Here is a 20,192-nt window from a genome sequence, read left to right on the forward strand (position 1 = left end):
AGCCTTGAGCTGAAGAGCTGAGGGACAGTGCCCAGGCCCAGAGTTCAGGCCCCACGACCAGACTCCCCCTCTCCCCCCTAAAAAAAAGAATGCATGAAGTTCTGGTTAGATTCCTCACTACCACATGAACTAGAAAAAGCTGGGAAGCATCACTGTGGCTCAAGTGGTAGAGTGCTACCCTTGAGCAAAAGCAGCTCAGGGACAGTGCCCAGAATGAGTTCAATCTCCAAGATTGGCAAAAAAAATATCCTATTACTTAGCTCTATACATTGTATTGTTTCTCTTGTGAAATCTAGGTAAAACAACATCCAAAATACAATGCTCAACTGGCAGCACAATATTTCTAGAATGATCTCAGTGTAGTGGTTGGTTATGAGCACAGACAAAACGTCTGGTGTTGTACCTTTGGTTCCTCTATCTTAATAACTGTGCAAATTTAGAAAAACCATTTTATATCTTCAATTTTCATTAAAAAACAACTGTATGATCTTAAAACAGAGTCGTAAGGCAAAAATAGAAAAGCAATATATTCTATTTTCTTTGTAACAAACAGTAAACCACCTTTGTACAAAGTTAAAAAGCTTAACAGAATCAAGAATTAAACTCGGAATCACAAATGGACTTGTCACATGTGCTGCAATGATTTTCCTGCCAAGCAAACATTTAACAGAAGTTGTTGTAATGTTACTAAAATAGAAAACATATCAGGAATTTAGACATCTCCAAGCACATTATAATAATATTATAAATAATGGCTGTGGATGAAAACAACTACATTTATTTTTTGTCACAAAATAAAGATTTGTTAACAAAGCCTATTTATATGAATAGGCTCAATAATGAAATAATACACTCCAATTTAAGTAAGATATTTATACTCACACACTAACAAAAATAAAGAGTGCTTCTAGCTCATCTTGTGATAGAAACAAAAATTTCTCTAATGGACTTTTTTTTGTTTTGATGCCTGTCCTGGAGTGTGAACTCAAGAGTCTGAGCACTGTTGGTGAGCTTATTTTGCTCAAGACTAGCACTCTACCACTATAGCTACAACTCTACTTTTGGCATTTTTGGTAGTTTACTGGAGATAAGAGTCTCATGGACTCTGTCTGGGTTGGCTTCAAATCATGATTGTCAGATCTCAGGCTCCTGAGTAGGTATAATTACAGGTGTGAGTCACTGGTGACCAGCTTTACTAAACTATTTTAATTATCTTTTAAAATACATTATGGTTTGGAACCTTGGGGATATTATACTAAGTTAAATACATCAGTCTTAAAAGGACAAATACTGTAAGATTCCCCTTATATAAGAGGTATATTTGACTACTTATTCATAGAAACAAAGTAGAATAAGGATTACAAGGATCACAGGGAAGAGAAAAATGGGTAATTGTTTAGTGGACAGAGTTTTAGTTTTATATGAGCTGGTGGTTCATGCTCAAATCCTGGCTACTTGGGGGGGGGGGGTGAAATCTGAGGTTCAAGGTTTAAAGCCAGCCTGAACAGAAGAATCTATGGCACTTTTCTCCAATTATAACAAAAATTTAGTCTAGATGTGTACCTTAATTGGTAGATGTCAGCTTTGAGCAAAAATCCCAAGCAAGGCCCTGAGTTGAAAGCTCTAGTACCAACACATACAAAAAAATATGCTTAACTATACATTTTTAAAATTATAATTTTTTCAAAGGGTTTGGGTGCTAAAACATAGTCAAATAGACATAGACGAGCTAGGAATGTTGGTCAGCAGGAGACAATTTGGTTAGCATCTGTGAGGCCCTGGTTTGATTCCTAGGGCACTCTCACTCCTGAAATAAATAAGAAGATATACACCAGTAGAACATCCTTCTACATTGTCCCATGTAGAAGCCAATAGACATATATGGGTATTAAAATTCATTTTAACTTAAAAGTATGAATTTATTTCTTCTGTTACCGAGCTCAAGAGCTCAACAGCTATATGTGGCTACACACTGCAGACACAACATATTTTCAAAATCACAGAAAAACTATTAAACTTGGCTCAAAGTATAAGGAAATGACTCAAATACATGTGGGAATTAGAAGACAATACAAAGTTAGATACGACAAAGGGAGCATTGTAAATAAATGAGTTAATAACTATAGAGTAAATGATGGAACAATTTACTGGCTTGAATGAGAATGCTGGGGAGGGATAGAAGGTACAAAACTGAATTCCTATTTTTTCTTTTTCCTTTTTTTTTTTTTCCTCCCCTATTCTTGACGCAGTCTTGCTGTGTAACCCAGGCTGGGCTTCAGCTGGCTATATATTACAGGCTAGCTTTGAAGTTGCAATCTTCTTGCTTCTGTCTCCACCCCTGAATGCTAGGATTATCGGTCTGGCCCATACTTCAACTTTCATTCAAAGATCCAGGAAATAAAGTTAAATCCGTATTTCAACTCTTACTCTAAAGAAATGCTACATAAAGGTCTAAGGATCTGGGCTCAAACCCTACCACAAAAAAAACACACATACTCCATGAATCAAAGACATATACCTAAAAAGTTAAATAATAAAAGTAATAGTACATTTCATCCTTATTTAAAAGTGGCTTTCTAGGTGGGCATGGTGGTACATGTTTATAATCTTAGCATTCACTAAGGCAAGATTTCCAGCTGCAGGCCAGCTAGATGATAGGGATACTCTGTCTTCAAACAAGACAAATAAAAATAATAATAATAAAACAAGCTGGCTCAGTGCTTCAGCCTATGATCCCAGCTACTCACAGGCTGAGATCTGGAAGATTATGATTCAAAGCCAGTCTGGGAAGAGAAGTCTATAGAATTCCATCTCCAATTAACCAGACAAAATCCAGACTAAATGCATGACTCAAGTGGTAGAATATTAACAAGAAAGTGAAGCAAGAAGTAGGCCTTAAGTTTAAACCTTCATATTATTAAAACAAAAAAGTAAAGCACAGCATAACAAAGCAAATCAAAGAAGAAGAAAAAAAACAGTTTTCTTAAGTTGAATATAAGTTGTGATGATGAAAACGGAAGAATGGTTATTTTAAGGAAAAATTAAAGCCTTCAGACATAAAGCTAAAAAATGCTAGAGAAAATGGCCTAGAGAAACTGAAAAGAAAATGAGTGAGAGATTTCCATATATTTAATCAATTGAACAATGTAACTCAGTGAGATGCAGGAAAAATTAGAGTACACTGAATATGCATGTGAAAAATTGCTTCATTTACCAATAATACTACTAAAATTGCATTTTTCACCAGAGATGGAAAAGATAATAAACAGAATTAATGGAAATATAAAAAATAAGGTCTATGTAAAAACTGACAACAGCTTTTTAGAAGGTAAAATCATCAACAACTAAAAACAAAAACAAAACAAAAAAAGAGCTGGGAAGGTGGCTCAGTGGTAGAGCGCTTGCCTTGCATGCCTGAGGCCCTGGGTTCGATTCCTCAGCACCACATAAGCAAAAAGAAAAAAGCTGGAAGTGGCGCTGTGGCTCAAGTGGTAGAGTGCTAGCCTTGAGCTGAAGAGCTGAGGGACAGCGCCCAGGCCCAGAGTTTAGGCCCCCACGACCAGACCAAAAAAAAAAAGAAAAAAAAAAGAAATTGAGTGTAGGATTTGCTGAAAAATAAACTAAAAGGTGAAAACTTAGCCCCAAAAGTAAATATAGATATATAAATCAAACAATGTCAGACATAAATTGATGGAGTGGCAGATAGTAGAGGTTCTACATGTTTTTCCTTAAGTTTTCCCAGTGTGCATATTCCTTAACTCAACAGTATTAATTTCACTTATAATTACTCTATATATACTCACTATAATTTAAATACAAGAATATTCTCTGAAGCAATGAAGAAAAACCTAGACCTAAATTGTTCACTGGAGAACTTGTTGAATAAATTGTGACTCATCTAACCACTGCTATGTCCCATACTTCAAAAGTTTAAAAGTAAATTATATGAGGTAGACTGTGAATAAGGTTTGATCACACTGAAATTTAAAAATGTAGTTTTGTCAAAAGGAAAGAAATGAAAATATCACCTGATGTAGAAGAAATATTGTATAGTCAAAGCTCATAGAAGTCACAAACTTTATAGACCATGATAATGACAATTTGCCTTGTGAAGGTTAAAATGTGTTTGTGACTTTAACTAAATATCACTATTCCACAATGCTGTGAAATATATGAAATTAATGTAATCACCTAATTTCAATTAAAAAAAACCACTGGCATGAAAGCTGTACTCAAAAAAAATGTAGCTTTGTGAAGGCACATCAGATATGTATCTATGTTCATAACAAATTTCTGAAAGGATATACAAAAAGTGTAACAGTGAGTGCATCTGACTGGGGAAGAGGATGAAGAGACTATCACTTTCATAGAGCTAGAACTGGACTTTCATCTATTAAGGTGACTGACATTCATTTAGGAACTGACAATGCTAAAGGCTAATGTTGGTGTAGAGCTGCTTCAAAGTACATTTAGACTTTATGGAGCACAATTAAAGAACTACTGCTCTTTTATTGCTAACCTCAGCCCTAGGATCTTACTATATCTTACTATATCTCTATCTCAGCCGATAATTCATTCGTCCATACCAAAGTTATAGTGCTTTCTCAAATCATTACTCTCAAGACACAAGAAATATTCTTTATTGATATTAATCAAACAACTCAAATTTATAACTTGACAAGAAAATATCCACACAGGAATAAGAGAACAATTAAACTATACAAATAAACTCCATGCTCAGAAGAGGATAAACTGGTATGAGAATGTTCATGGAAGAAATAAGAGGGCAGACTGAATCTTAATAGAAGAGCCAGGTTTAGACAAAGGAGAGAGGATTAAATAAAAATTCGAGCAAGAACACTCGTAGCCCAAGTACCAGTGACTCATGCCTGTAATCCTAGCTGCTCAGGAGGCTAAGACCTAGAACTCAGTTCTCAGCCAGCATGAGCAGAAAAGTTCCTAAGATTCCATCTTCAATCAATCAACAAAAATCCTGGCTGTTAGTGTGGATCAAGTGGTAGAGTGCCAGCCATGATCAAGCAAGCCAAGGAAGTTAGAGGCCCTTGAGTTCAAGCACAGATAGAGACAAAAAATACAAAGAAATAAAATCTAAAATAATGACTCAGTACAATAAAGATTGGAGCTATAAAGTACGAAGTAGATAACAAGTAGGAATAAAATTGAAAAGAAGCCTCTTAAAAACCTGGGGGGAAAAAAAGACTTAATAAAGTTATCAAAAAATGAGTTTTATTTAAGGAGAGTTTGGCAGCAATAACATTTAGAATAAACTGTTTCCATGTCTTCTTTTACATGCTTCTTTTTGAATTTTTTATATGAAGAATAAAATAAATACTATATCATTACCTCACTTCCAGATTCTAATGGTCTTTTCTTCCGTGGTCCAATAGCTGCAAGGGCTGTAAGATTAGCATCTCTGTGCTGTATCTGGGCAAGCTCCAATTGCTGTAACTGGAAGATGGAGAAAAAAAAGAAAAGCAGTCAATGCTTACACAGTCATGTTCACACAAATATTATAATATTTGTATATTCTCCCCTGAGTAAAGTTATAGTATGAAGTAAATACTCCATTCTCTTACAACTAAGGGTACTTTTCTTGATTTTTTGACTCCATACACTTAGTCTGAAACCTTTATGCTGAATTTAAGCTAGGACAATTACTGGATAGAAGACAAAGAAGTCATTTCAAGTGTAAGGTGAGCAGAAAACTGGACAGACTGGATAAACTCCAATCTTTTCAGATTAAAAGAAAATTATAGGGCTGGAAAGGTAGCTCAGTGGTAGAGTGCTTGACTTGATGCATGAGCCCTGGGTTCAATTCCTCTGCACCAAATATGCAGAAAAAGCTGGAGTGGTGCTGTGACTCAAGTGGTAGAACACTAGTCTTAAAGTGAAGAGCTGAGGGACAGCGCCCAGGCCCAGAGTTCAGGCACCCATGACTGACAAAAACAAAAAACAAACAAAAAAAAAAAGAAAAAGAAAAAAGAAAATTATCATAGCCAAGCATTCTCATTTTAAATATTTATAACATTCCTTGTTTGCAAATAGAAATTATGGATTTGCTTTCAATTTACTATCTACAGGAAAAATCGAAAGTATTTTGTTGTGTAGTGTAGTTATCATCATATTTAGTATAGAATGCCCAAACGTACAAAGAATTTTTAGTATTTGGGTGAGATTATTCAGGGGTACAGATAAAAGATAACCTTATGAAAAGGCAGAGCAAGCATCACTTCATCAAAACAGCTAATTAAGTTTTTTTTTTAAAGGCAGACTAAAAATAATATACCACCACTACCTAGGTCCGTAAGTTTCTCTAGAAAAGGATTAGTGTTTAAACCTTATCAAAAGTTTATGATTACAAAAGGAAAGGGGAAAATTGATAATGGTTGATAATCACATAGTATCAATATGATCAACTAAAAAGTAACTTGTGGAGAAAACCTATATATAAAACATAAACATTAGGGGCTGTGGAGGTGGCTCAGTGGTAGAGCGCTTGCCTTGCATACATGAAGCCCTGGGTTCGATTCCCCAGCACCACATAAGCAAAAAGAAAAAAGCCGGAAGTGGCGCTGTGCCTCAAGTGGTAGACCGCTAGCCTTAAGCTAAAAGAGCTGAGGGACAGCGCCCAGGCCCAGAGTTCAGGCCCCACGACCGGACCCCCCCCTGAAAAAAAAACCACATAAACATTATTTTAAAAAAGAGTAACAACCTCTGATAGAGTGGCTCAAATGGCACAACACTTGCTTAGCAAACTTGAGGTGCTGAGCTCAGAGGCCAATGAAGTACTTAAATAAGCAAGCAAGCAAACAAGGAAATAAACAGAACAAAAATCAGCTTTTAAACACACATTGGAACACATCTTCTAAGAAAAAAAGCAGGATGAAAGTCGAATCATTTATGGTGAAGTATTCAGTCTCACAGAGTTAATCACATAACATAAGATAATCTCTAGGAAGGATAGTGGCATGGACCTGAAACCTCAGCTCTTAAGAGGTTGATGCAGGAGAACCTTGAGCTCATTTCAAATTTTTAAAAATCACTTCTGATTGTCTGAATATTGGTAAAAAAAATGAATATGCACCAGTAACTAAGTCTTTAATAAAGCAGAATGACTATGATTTGAATGTTTGTATCCACTCAAAATTCTAATGTAGAAACCTTAACCCACAAGATGATGACAGAAGGACATGAGGCCTTTGAGAGATGATCAGGTCAAGGCAGTGGAACTCTCACAATGGGATTTGAGCCATTAGGAAAGAGGCAGGAAAGACACTTTTCTCCTTCTGCCGCACTAGAACAAGAGTGTGGATCCTCACCATGTGCTGATTGGCTGTCACCTTGACTTTGGAATTCCCAACCTCTAGAACTGTGAGAAATAAGACTCTTTTGAAAACACACTGCCCAATATATTTTGTTATAGCCTGACCATATCTGGAAAATAATTATCTAAAGAAAATGAACTGACAGTTGTTTTCTATTTGTTTCACAAATTTTTGGACAGTGTTTCTTATAAATAGTATAAAAAGTGTTTCCAGAAGTTGTAAGATCTTTTGTTGCTGCTGGCTTTTTAATTGTATTTTTTAATAAAAAAAAATGTGAGTGGCTACAATCTACAATTTCTAGGTGACTTCTGTACTCCCTCTCCAAAAAAAGATTTTAGTCATGCAGCACAAATCAAACAACAAAAAACACACGTTCCTCCCAGTAATGGTAGATAGTTGCACCAAATCCCTGGTATCTACGTTCATTCACGTCTTCCAATTCCTTACCCAGGTAGTAAAAAATTTTTTACCCACTCAGCAAATTACACTTTGGTATTCTGAATTTTCAAATACAATGCTGCAAACAAATCTACATCTACCACAATGTAAACATTATAATTTTAGCTGACCCTGTAACTAATAAACTTTCTCAAAAACCATATAATTTAATCAGCACAAAACAAAGCAATCAGACACTTAACTAGAACAGAGAAAGTTCTGGGCATAAATATAGTTGGAGGTAGCATCCAGTTTAGCTTAGTAAATCATATATCTGTAGTATTTGCATGTGTCAGGACAAAAATGCTCATGAAAGAATAAAAAATAAATAACATGAAGTTTATATACTGTAAGATTAAACACAATAAAGATTTTAATGCCTCCAAATTGATCTATAGATTTAATAAAGTACTGACAAAACATTTTGAAAATATGGGTTATTTCTGAAGTTTATATGGGGGTTTAGGGATATAGCTCAGTGGAAGAGCACTGATCTAGCATGTAATAAGGCATTGGGAATAATATTTAGCCCTGCAAAAATGAATAAATAATAAACTATGGAAACAAAAAGGAAGTAGAAAATCTAAATTGATCTTGAATAAAAGGTATCAAGCTAAAATTGTGGCTCATACCTGTAATCCCACTACTTGGGAGGCAGGAGAGGAAGATCAGTTCAAAACCAACTCGGGCAATAAAGTTAGCAAGACAGTTATCTCAAAGATCAAGCTGGCCATGGTAACCTGTGCTCATATTCCCAATTACTTGAAAGGTTGAAGTGGAAGTATCACTTCATCTCAGTAGTTGGGAGGCATTCTTGGCAACAATTAAACTCTGTCTTAAAACAAGAAAAGGCAGTAGGGTTTTAAAATGTAAAAAAAAAAAAAACAAAAAAAAACTCTACCTAAACCAAGCCCTGGTGGCTCATACTTGTTATCATAGTTACTCAAGAGGCTGAGATTCAAAGCCAGACCAAGCAGGAAAGATCCATGAGACTCTTATCTCTAATTAACCACCAAAAAGCCAGAAGTGGAGCTGTGGCTCATGTGATAAGAGTGCCAGGCTTGAGTGAAAAGGCCAAGGGACAGCACACAAGCCAAATTCAAACACCAAAAATACTAGCACCAAACAGAGAGGGGGGGGGAAGAGAGAGAAGTAGAGAGACAGAGACAGAGACCGAGAGAAAGAGAGAGCAACAGAGAGACAGGGAGAGAGAGAACAAAGAAAACACATTCATCTGACTAAAGAAGAACCCCCTCTAGCCGGGCGCCCGGTGGCTCATGCCTATAATCCTAGCTACTCAGGAGTCTGAGTTCTGTGAGGTTCAAAGTCAGCCTGGGCCAGAAAGTCAGTGAAACTCTTATCTCCAATAAACCACCAGAAAACCGGAAGTGGCGCTGCTGTGGCTCAAGCGGTAGAGCTCTTGCCTTGAACTGAAGAGCTGAGGGACAGCGCCCAAGCCCAGAGTTAAAGCCCCATGACCGACCCCTCCCCCAAAAATATCCCCTCTTAGTTAATTAGAGATAACAGTTTCATGGGCTTTCATGCCCGGGCAGGCTTTGAATCGTAATTCTCAGCTCTCAGCCTCCTGAGTAGCCAGGATTACAGAAATGTGTCACTAGCCTCATTAAATTCGCTGTTAAGTGCTTCTATCTCTACTATGTACTGAAAGAGACTGTAAAGTGGTGGGGATTCTTCTGTGAATGTTTGGTAGAATTTTCTAAATAAATGATGGATTAAAACCTCTGAAACTATAAGCCAAAATAATTTCTTTTCTTATTTTAAATGGTTTATCTCAGATATCTTGTCAAAGCAATGGAAAACTAGGATACCTATCTTCCAGAAAATGGAGTATTCCTAGTTCACAATTAAAAATAGTTATTATAATTTGAGTCTGTCCTTTGCCTCTCCTTTACTCTCTGTTGTGGGTATGCTGTTGGGAGAGCAGACTCTGCAACATGCTTCTGTAGTCACAGCGATATGCTTCACCACTGGCCCAGCTTCAATAGAGCCGAGTAATATGGACTAAAACCTCTGAAACAATGAGTGAAGAAATCTTCCTCTCTTAAAAAAGTTGTTTTGTTCAGAGCAACAAAAAGTCTGTCTGCTACAGACACTGTTAACATTTGGCTTAAACTTAATACTTATGAATTGTATTAAGGGTTAGTTGTTTATGCTAAATATGACTTTAATCCCTCCAACCCTACCCTTTCCTAAAATGTCATGCTTATACTACTCTTTTTCCTTCCCTTTTTCCTTGCCTTCAGGTCTTGGGAGGGGAAAAAAACTAAACTAAACTAAACTAAAAACAACCTAAAGGTCCACAGCCAGTCCAGTAACCATCATAACTAGTACTTCTAAACTACTGGGTTTTTCTTTAGTGTTTCAACTTTCTCTAAATTATGACAACCTAGTATAAATAAGCAGAAACTTTGTTATTATATTCACTTTAAACATAAAATACTAAGGTGCATGGATGTGGTGGTGAACACCTATTGTCTCAGTTACTCAGGCCAACTTGGGCTAAAAAACTGTGAGAATCTCATCTCAGTAAGCTGCATGTGGTAGTGTACAAATGCCCTCCCAGTTACAATGGGAAGATAAAACACGAACAGACCAGCCTGGGCAAAAAGTGAGACCTTATCTCAAAAATATCCAAAGCCAAAAGAGCTGGAGTTGTGGTTCAAGTGGTAGAGAACATGCCTATCAGAATTCAAACCTGTACCCAACAGAGCTAAGTTGAGTCCAAAGTGGTAACTTCCTATCTCTCTACCAAGAGAGTGGTATGTCTTTTATGACACACAGATCTCACACCTCCCACCACACACAAATTCATACTTTGTGAAAAAGTGGGTAGGAAACTTTATGTGATGAGCAAGGGAAGGGTTGGGTAGGAGGTGGAGACAGAACAATGGCTGATGCTGATTAAGATGCATTATACACATAAATGGACATTTAAAAAGGGAACCTCTTGTACAGTCATTTGTAGATTTTTAAAAAAGAAATATGTTTTTCATAATGACTGTTAGAATGTACTTTTATTGACAAGTTTTCTTTCCCCTATTTAATGTTCCACCCATTTTGGCATATGAAGAGCCAGCATTTAATTTAAATATAAATTACTATAATTTAATGGTTATCTTTAACTACCATGTTTCACTAACTCCATTATCTTTTCAAATTTCACTTCTAAAATATACCTTGGCTTTTTTATACCTCAATGATACAATTTCTAACCAGTAATGAGTCTTATGATTAAGTACTTTATTTCTTGCACAATAATACTTTCATGGAGAGTTGTACCTAGTGATTTTATATACCATAATTTCTTTAAGGAAAATTTCTAAATACTTTAAGCTACATGTTTCCTAATTTGCTATGTATAGTAATTATTTCACATTACTTATTCTTCTGCCTAGTTCCTACTACATGTTGCTATGTAAAGTTAATGTGTCATTAGGTACTTATATGCCCCTTTACTGTCTGATAAAATGTGAAAGTTGAAATGCTAGAAATGTTAAAAAGAAAGTAAATGATTTTTTTTGGTCTCTGCACAGATGCAGTGAACTCACATTTCCCTAAGGAGAAAAAGAAATACAAAAGAACATAAAAGTCATAAAATACAAAACAGATCTTTAAGAAATTAGGATGTTAGAACTTCAAGGTCAGAATGCTTGCTCTACAGAATTCTGGATAATGTGATAAGAAAGGAAAACACTAAGGGACAGGCGTTCATCTAGGACATACAACACACATTTGCTGTGTTGTGCAGCTGCACTGCACAAAGATGTGCTTGCTTGTTTGAAGTTAAAAATTTGGCAATTTGTAATGTATTTTAATTTTCCACAAACAGATGGTGAAATAGAAGAACATTAACATTTACATTTCAGGAAATGTATGAAAATTTTAAAATGCAGACTTTGAAAACATTAAAACTTCAAAGTGGGTGCAGTACTGAGGTTTGAACTCAGAAACTCACATATGTTAGGCAAGCTTTCTTTAAAAAACAAACAAATGGGGCTGGGAAGGAGGCTCAGTGGTAGAGTGCTTGCCTTGCATGCTTGAGGCCCTGGGTTCGATTCCTCAGCACCACATAAGCAGGAAAAAAAAAGCTGGAAGTGGTGCTATAGCTCAAGTGGTAGAGCGCTAGCCTTGAGCTGAAGAGCTGAAGGACAGCACCCAGGCCCAGAGTTCAGGCCCCACCACCAGACCCACCCACCCCCCCCAAAAAAAAGGGCTGGGAAGGAGGCTCAGTGGTAGAGTGCTTGCCTTGCATGCTTGAGGCACTGGGTTCCATTCCTCAGCACCACATAAGGAGAAAAGGCCAGAAGTGGTGCTGAAGAACTGAGGGACAGCACCCAGGCCCAGAGTTCAGGCCCCATGACATTTTTTTGGTACTGGGGATTGAACCCAGGACTTTTGCCTTCCTAGGCAAGCACTTTGCCACTGAGCTACATCACAGCCCTAAGAAGGCTTTCTATAGCAGGGCCATATCTCTATCCCAACATGTTCTTTTTTTATTCTTTTGTTTTTTCCCCCTCAGGCAAAAAATTCAACAGGGGGAAAAAAAGAGCCTTTAAAATAAAATGGTTGAGTTACAAAGATATTCACAGACATTTTGCCAGACAAAAATAAGGTTTTCAAATACACAAATAACTTGTCAAATCAGTAAGAATAGCATGTACCAGGAACACCTCAACAGATCTGACACTAAGCTGGAGGCAAACCTAAAAGCAGCCCAATTTCTAAGTGCCAAATGAGAATGACAAAAATTGAATAAAGTAAATAGGAAGAATGAACAAAATTATTAAATGCTCACACAAATGCATGTACAATTTAACATAGTTTATCTGTAGATCCAGAATGCAAGGAAAAAATTAACAACTTCTAAAACTGTATTAGATAAAAGAAAAAAAATGACAAACAATCAAAATAAAAACTTTAGTCAGCCGGGTGTGGGTAGCTCATGCCTGTAATCCTAGCTATTAAGGAGGCTGAGATCTGAGGATCATGGTTCAAAGCCAACCCGGACAGGAAAGTCCATGAGACACTTTTTTTTTTTTTTTGGGTCGGTCGTTGGGCCTGAACTCTGGGCCTGGGCTCTGTCCCTCAGCTCTTCAGCTGAAGGCTAGTGCGCTCTACCACTTGAGACACAGCGCCACTTCCAGCTTTTTTCATTTTGCTTATGTGGTGCTGAGGAATCGAACCCAGGGCCTCAGGCATGCAAGGCAAGCACTCTACCACTGAGCCATCTTCCCAGTGCATCCATGAGACTCTTATCTCCAATAAACCTAGAAAACTGGAAGTAGTGCTGTGGCTCAATTGGTAGAGTGCTCGCCTTGAGCTGAAGAGCACAGGGACAGTGCCCAGGCTTAGAGTTCAAGCCCAACGACAAAAAAAAAAAAAAAAAATATATATATATATATATATATATATATATATATATATATATATATATAAAGTAAAGTAAGCCAGGCCCAAAGAAACATAGATCCCATGGTTTCCCTTATTTGCAATCACTAGTATATGTCTGGGACTAGCAGAAAAGGTCAGATAAGATGATGTTAAGCAAAATGAACCCCAAGATAAGGACAAGTGGTTTTTTTTTCTTGCTATTGTTTCTAACATATTTATAAGTACCATGTGATTTTTTTGATGCTTTATATGTCCCTCCCCCACGGTATAACCCCTGTTGGTATAATTTGGGGAGAGGAAGAGAAAAAACGAATTGTTAAGTAGGGATATAGAGTGACCCATTGCAACAATAAGATGTACAAGACACTATTCTGAAAAAAAAAAACATTACAATTTAGGCAGGGGTTGGGGAGGGTAGTTGTGGAGATGGGAGGGAAGGGATGGTAGGGGAAAAACAAAGGAGGAGGCAAAAATGCTTGATAAGAACTGTACTCATTACCTTGCTCATTTAATTGTAACCCTTCTGAACGGTATTTTCACAATAAAAAAAAACAACTTTGGTCTTTAACAGTTGAATACAAACATGGATTATGAAGGGGATTCTGATCATGATTTAAAATTAATATAATAAACAATATTGCTCAAACATTTTTCAAAATTAAAAATGCTTATAATTTCTCTAAACAATTCTTTTGAGTTCTGCATTTATAATCCACTGTCATTAACCTATTTCTTGTGACTTGTGCAGGCAGATACCTGCTTGGAAAGGGAAAAGAAAGCTGGTTTTTGTTGTTGTTGTTGTTGTTTTTAAAGAAAGTTGTTTTAAGTCAAGAAACTGTGACAAATATGTGCTAACTTTCAAGTGAATAAAGGAAAACTTCCCAGACAGTTGAATACCAAAACAATCACAAACGAAAGTACATATTATAGTTTATACTAATATAACAGTGATAAAACAATCACAAACTAAAGTACATATTATAGTTTATACTAATGTGGCAATGATTAGTACATAACCTTACAAATTATCAAGTAAGAGAATGTTAACCCTTACTAAGGTAAGGATAATATTTATGTAATAAAACAAATCTAGTATCTCTCTGTTGGTTTTGAATAGGAGTTTTTTGAACAGTAAAGTTATTTAAAAAATTAGTATATGGCTCAAGCCTATAATCTGCCTGTAATCCTTGGGCTGTGATCTGAGATAATGGTTCAAAGCCAGCCTGGCCAGCAAAGTTTTTAAGACTCACTCCCATTAACCACCAACAGCCAGAGAGTAGTGATGTGGCCCAAGTGGTGCAACACTAGCATTGGGAAAAAAAACCTCAAGGACAGCACCCAGGCCCTGAGTTCAAACCCTAGAACGACCCCTACAAACAATAACATTTTAACAATAACTTTTAAAGATTTGCAACTAATGAAGAATGGCTCTGCTCTTGGACCAGGGCCAATGTATTTTATTCCTTTTTTGATCCAAGAATATTTACTTATAGAAGAAATCAACTAAAACATTCAAAATCCTTTGGAAAGGACATAAAGTTCTTTTAATTTTCCTTGGGGGAAAAAAGTATAGGTGTAAAGGAGAGGAAATAAAGCAAGGATGCTATCATCTGTTTTCAGTAAGAGGCATGCTTTGCCTTTCTCAATATTCTTTGAAAAATGCTATCCTCCTATTTATCCCTCAGGGAATGATTAAACATTACTTTTAGCCACTTCATTCAAAGCTAAAGAAAAAATTAATCTAAGACACAGACATTCATAAAAGTTTATGAAAGAGCAACATATAAGAAAAGATCTTGAGCTGGGAAGGTGGCTCAGTGGTAGAGCGCTTGCCTTGCATGCCTGAGGCCCTGGGTTCGATTCCTCAGCACCACATAAGCAAAAAGAAAAAAGCCGGAAGTGGCGCTGTGGCTCAAGTGGTAGAGTGCTAGCCTTGAGCTGAATTGCTGAGGGACAGCGCCCAGGCCCAGAGTTCAGGCCCCATGACCGGACCCCCCCCCCCCAAAAAAAAAAGAAAGAAAGAAAAGAAAAGATCTTGAAGCTTTCTGGATTTTCTAAAGTAAGAATACAATTAGAAGTCCTTAATTAAAATGAAGAGGGATATCCAGAATTCAGAGCAATGGTATTGCCATACAGTCCCAAATAAGCTTGATTTGTTTGAATACAAGTGCTCATGTTAATATTTTAAGATAAATTTTCTGATGGAAAGAAACTAATGAGGAATATTTTGTTGATAATGAAATGATTTTGGTTCCAATCTTTTCCATGTTCTCCCACTCTATCATTCCTTGTCATAGTCCTGATACCCTTATCATGTATTTTCCTTCTATGTTAATGATTTTGGTTCCAATCTTTTCCATGTTCTCCCACTCTATCATTCCTTGTCATAGTCCTGATACCCTTATCATGTATTTTTCTTCTATGTTAATGAAACCACAACACATTGACTGTAGAATCTTACTAGCTTTCCCAGTATGGAGGTTCCTCAAAAGACTTCACATAGATCTCCCCTATGATCCAGCAATCCCACTTTTGGGCATTTACCCAAATGTTTACAAACAAGACCACACTAAAGCTACCAGCACAACTATGTTTATTGCAGCATTATTTACCATAGCTAAGATATGGAACCAACCCAGATGTCCCTCAGTAGATGAATGGATCAAGAAAATGTGGTATATATACACAATGGAATTCTATGCCTCCATCAGAAAGAATGACATTGCCCCATTTGTTAAGAATTGGAAAAAATTATATTAAGTGAAGTAAGCTAGGCCCAAAGAAACATAGGTCCCATGGTTTCCCTTATTTGTAATATCTAGTATATGTATGAGTCAAGCGGAAAAGGTCAGATAATGTGATGTCAGGAAAATGAACCCTTAGATGTGTATTTTAATGTTTTTTTCTTTCATGCATGTGTTTCTAACGCATTTATAAGATTATCTCTTTGTTGCTTTGTATGTCCCTCCCCCACAGTATAACCCCTGCTTTCACTATATTTGATGTCAGTATAACTTGTGGAGGAGATGGGGAAAAACCAGTTCTATAAGGATACAGGTGGACCTGTTGCAACAATGAGAAGTACAAGTTGTCATGTCCAAAACGAGCTTTACAACGTCGGTGTGGTGGGGGGGGGGGGGAAGGGGGGGAAGGAATAGGATTGGGATGGGGGGGAGGGGGGAGGCTGGGAAGGGATGTGAAGGGTAAACAAAGGAGGAGGCTGCAATGCTTGGTAAGAAATGTATGCATTATCCTGCCCATGTAATTGTAACTCCTCTGTACAGTATGTTCACAAATAAAATTAAATTAAATTAAAAATTAAAATTAAAAAAATTAAAAAAAAAATCTTACTAGCTTTCCATTTGTTTTGCGAGAGCTCCTACATTAATCCAAACAATAAGGGCCTTTAAAGCATTCATAAATAACCTGCTGCTGCTGGCACCTAAAAACCAAGTGCAGCAATGTTAAGCAACAACAAATTTCATAGTTCAAGAGGCACAGTTAAGGGAAAAGGTTGCTCAGAAAAATCACTCTTATTTAGCACAAAGATCCTTAAAAATTGCATGAAATCAGTCAAGTAACTATAGAAACCAATTTCTTCAGCTCCATATCACACATCTCACACCTCAATTGTCTTTATTATCATCTGCTGTCAGATCCTTAATCAGAAATGTGAACAGGCTTGATGATTTATTCAGGAAGGGAAAGAATCTGTAGGTCAAGTGAAAAAATTCACACACACACACACACACACACACACACACACACACACACACACACACACACACACACACACACACACACACACACACACACACACACACACACACACACACACACACACACACACACACACACACACACACACACACACACACACACCTCTCTCTCCAACCTTAGGTACTTTCATTTCATTCTGTTCTCAGCAGCTCTGGGGGCAACTCCAGTGAGATCCAATATTAAGGCTCAATTAAAATAAGCTCCAATTAGTGGAGCTTTTTTCTCTGGGGCTAGAAAAGTCAGGAAATGGATATTGGGAAATGTAAAAAGTCAGCTACTGAGAGGAGGCTGCAGACATAAATGAACTTATTTGTTGATTTCTACAGTTGCTATGCAGAGGCCTCTGGGAGTAAAAGCTTAACCAGTCTAAGCTATAAACTAAAACCCCTGCAGCTAAACATGAACTGTGTGAAACAAGGGCTCCATTCCAGAACAGAAAACTGCTGGGCCCAGAAAATTAAAAGCCAGAGGCGTTTTCCATTTAAAACTAAATCCCAGTACCGCCTCCCAGCCAAAGAATTATAAGCAGTATCAGATTTACAAAACGAACAATTACCCTGGAAAAATGTAGCCTATTGTACAGTCCCAGATGCTAAATCTCAAAAGTTTCTTTCTTTCTTTTTTTAATCCCACATTATATTCCTCCAAGTACACTGCTGCAGTTTACAAAGAGCCATTTCTAGACAGGCTTAAGCCTTGAAAATAAATTTAAAAGAGAGTACATAACTCATTGACCTCATTTGAAGTACTGCCCTTGCCTTCAGCAGTTCCTGTCCTTCCCCAAGGCTTCAGCAAATGGTATGCAACAGCAAAATAAACCCTGACCTAATTGCCAGGAAAGAGCTGCCAACCTTCCTTCAACAAAAAGACCAACACGGTAACTTGAAAGTCCTACCTCTTTGGCTTTCTGCTTTAATCTCAGCTGTTCTGGATCTTCTTTATTGGAACGACTCTGTGAAAGGAAAAGAAAATTTTAATAGAAATTACAAGCATCTAAACACCACAGTTGCTATTAAATATTTAATAAATGACAATTTCTCTTGTGATTGAAAATCCTAGCTCCAGGGTCAATGCCTCAACCCAGTCTAGCTGCACTTCTGCCCTCACTCCCATCCCCCTCATCATCTGGGCTAGCTGTGCAGTTCTAGCCTGGAGGAAGCTCAGACTGAAAATGATGCTAACAATGTCAGTCAGATCCAGTTGAGGCAAGATGTGTTCTTGTTGCAACACTGAAAACTAAAAATGGATGATAGGGGGAAGAAAAAGGAAAAAGCTGTTGGCTCAAATGAATAGAAACAATCAACAATGGCTCATCATTAGGTGAAGCCATTTTCAGAAAAATACAAAATATTTCAAGGACTATTAAAACTATGAACCTGTCTAACCTTGAATCAAATCTTGTTGTAAGTAGGAAAGACAGATTAGTATTTTTGTTAGAATGTCTTATTTTTGGGTACTCTACAACCTTTGCTAGTATGCTATGCACAAATAAATGTTCAGATATGTCTACTGAGTGAGTGTCTCTATTTTGTTTGTTATTTGAGTGCCTTAATTTTGGGTCTTCTACAGGCCTTACTAGAATACTATGAATAAATAATTGTTCATAATTGTCATTTTTTCACATTACAAGACTGTTTATAAAAAGGCAGCTATAGTCTATGTAGAATGCAATAATGGAACAAAGGATTAAAAAGTTCATTTTTGTTACCATAAACATCTGTCCATTGAAAAATATGCTAAAGGTAGGTGTATCTTTTTTGTCATCCTATCAAAATTTGTTAGGATGTTTGTTCTATAAAATCAGTCTTAGCTATTTAAGCTAAAGATCGCTAATAAAGCCCAGCATGTTTTTTGAGACAGGGATCTAAGGACCTAAGTTAAATACATCAATGATAACAGGATAGAAAGATCCCTGAGATTACAGGATTGGAATTAGAGGTATCTATATTTTATAATATGCACTTGTATATATTTATTCAAAGATTCGTGTACACATATTACACAAACACATACCACATAAATCATTTGTCATTTGTTAGATTTCACCATTGATAAGGCCTACATGTAATGATAGCATACTGTGTGCTCTAATATTGGTGCCTAGCCATCTTCAACTAAAAAGCCACAGATTTGCTTGGAGAAATGCCTGATTTGAGGACCAGTATAAGAAGACAAAAATCTGGACCTTGAATATCTTGTGTCTGAAAGTAAGGATATGCTTAAAGTGATAAGAGACATGACAAAGAACTAAAGTGCCAGCTTGGAAAAGTTTCCCACTGAAGATGCCATTCAAGCATCAAAATAAATAATAAAAGTTGGAATAACAGAAAATAATAATAGAAATCTCTGATCCCAGAATGATACGCATAAAGGAGAAAAGAGAGCTCTTTCATGTAATAGAGAGTTAATGGAAAAATAAAGAATCAGAGTTCTTGATTATAGCCATTCTAACTGGGGGGAGGTGGTATCTCAATGTTGTTTTGATTTACATTTCTTTTATGGCTAGAGAAGGTGAGCATGTCTTCATGTGTCTATTGGCCATCTTTCTTTCCTCTTCAGAGAAGTTTCTTTTTAAGTCTTTAGCCCACTTATTTATTGGGCAGTTGTTTCTTTGAAGATTTCTTGTTGGGGGATTTAATTTTTTAAGTTCCAGGTATATTTTAGATAATGAGACCTTGTCTGTTGTATGGCTAGTGAAGATCTTCTCCCAATCCATGGGACTTCAATTGATCTTGCAAGCTATGTCTTTGCCATGCAGAAGTTCTGCAATTTCATGCAATCCCATTTGTCCAACCTAATAACAACAGATGCTGGAGAGGATGCAGACAGAAGGGAACCTTATGGCATTGTTGGTGTGAGTGTAAACATTGTTGGTGGGAGCAGTATGGAGGTTCCTCAAAAGACTCCACATAGAGCTCCCCTATGACCCAGCAATCCCACTTTGGGGCATTTACCCAAATTATCACAAACAAGACCACACTAAAGCTACCAGCACGACTATGTTTATTGCAGCATTATTTACCATAGCTAAGATATGGAACCAACCCAGATGCCCCTCAGTAGATGAATGGATCAAGAAAATGTGGTATATGTACACAATGAATGACATTGTGTATGACAAAAAGAATGACATTGTCCCATTTGTTAGGAAATAGAAAGACTCGGAAAAAATTATATTAAGTGAAGTAAGCCAGGTCCAAAGAAACATAGGTCCCA

At 36.9% G+C, this 20,192-nt stretch overlaps 1 protein-coding gene across 2 annotated transcripts in view; it reads right to left on the minus strand.

Moving 5' to 3' along the window:
- Positions 1-20,192, minus strand: part of Taf4b (TATA-box binding protein associated factor 4b) — a 96,517-nt gene that overhangs the window by 18,391 nt on the left and 57,934 nt on the right. For both annotated transcript variants that reach the window (XM_070028654.1, XM_070028653.1), the window contains exons 13-14: positions 17,872-17,928; positions 5,365-5,469 (exon numbers count right to left, since the gene is read on the minus strand). In XM_070028654.1, coding sequence (XP_069884755.1) covers positions 5,365-5,469; positions 17,872-17,928 — 162 coding nt within the window. The remainder of the gene's footprint in view (positions 1-5,364; positions 5,470-17,871; positions 17,929-20,192) is intronic.

Source organism: Dipodomys merriami, unplaced genomic scaffold (assembly GCF_024711535.1).
Source record: "Dipodomys merriami isolate MVZ:Mamm:240054 unplaced genomic scaffold, mDipMer1.0.p SCAF_2, whole genome shotgun sequence".
Lineage (NCBI taxonomy): Eukaryota > Metazoa > Chordata > Mammalia > Rodentia > Heteromyidae > Dipodomys > Dipodomys merriami.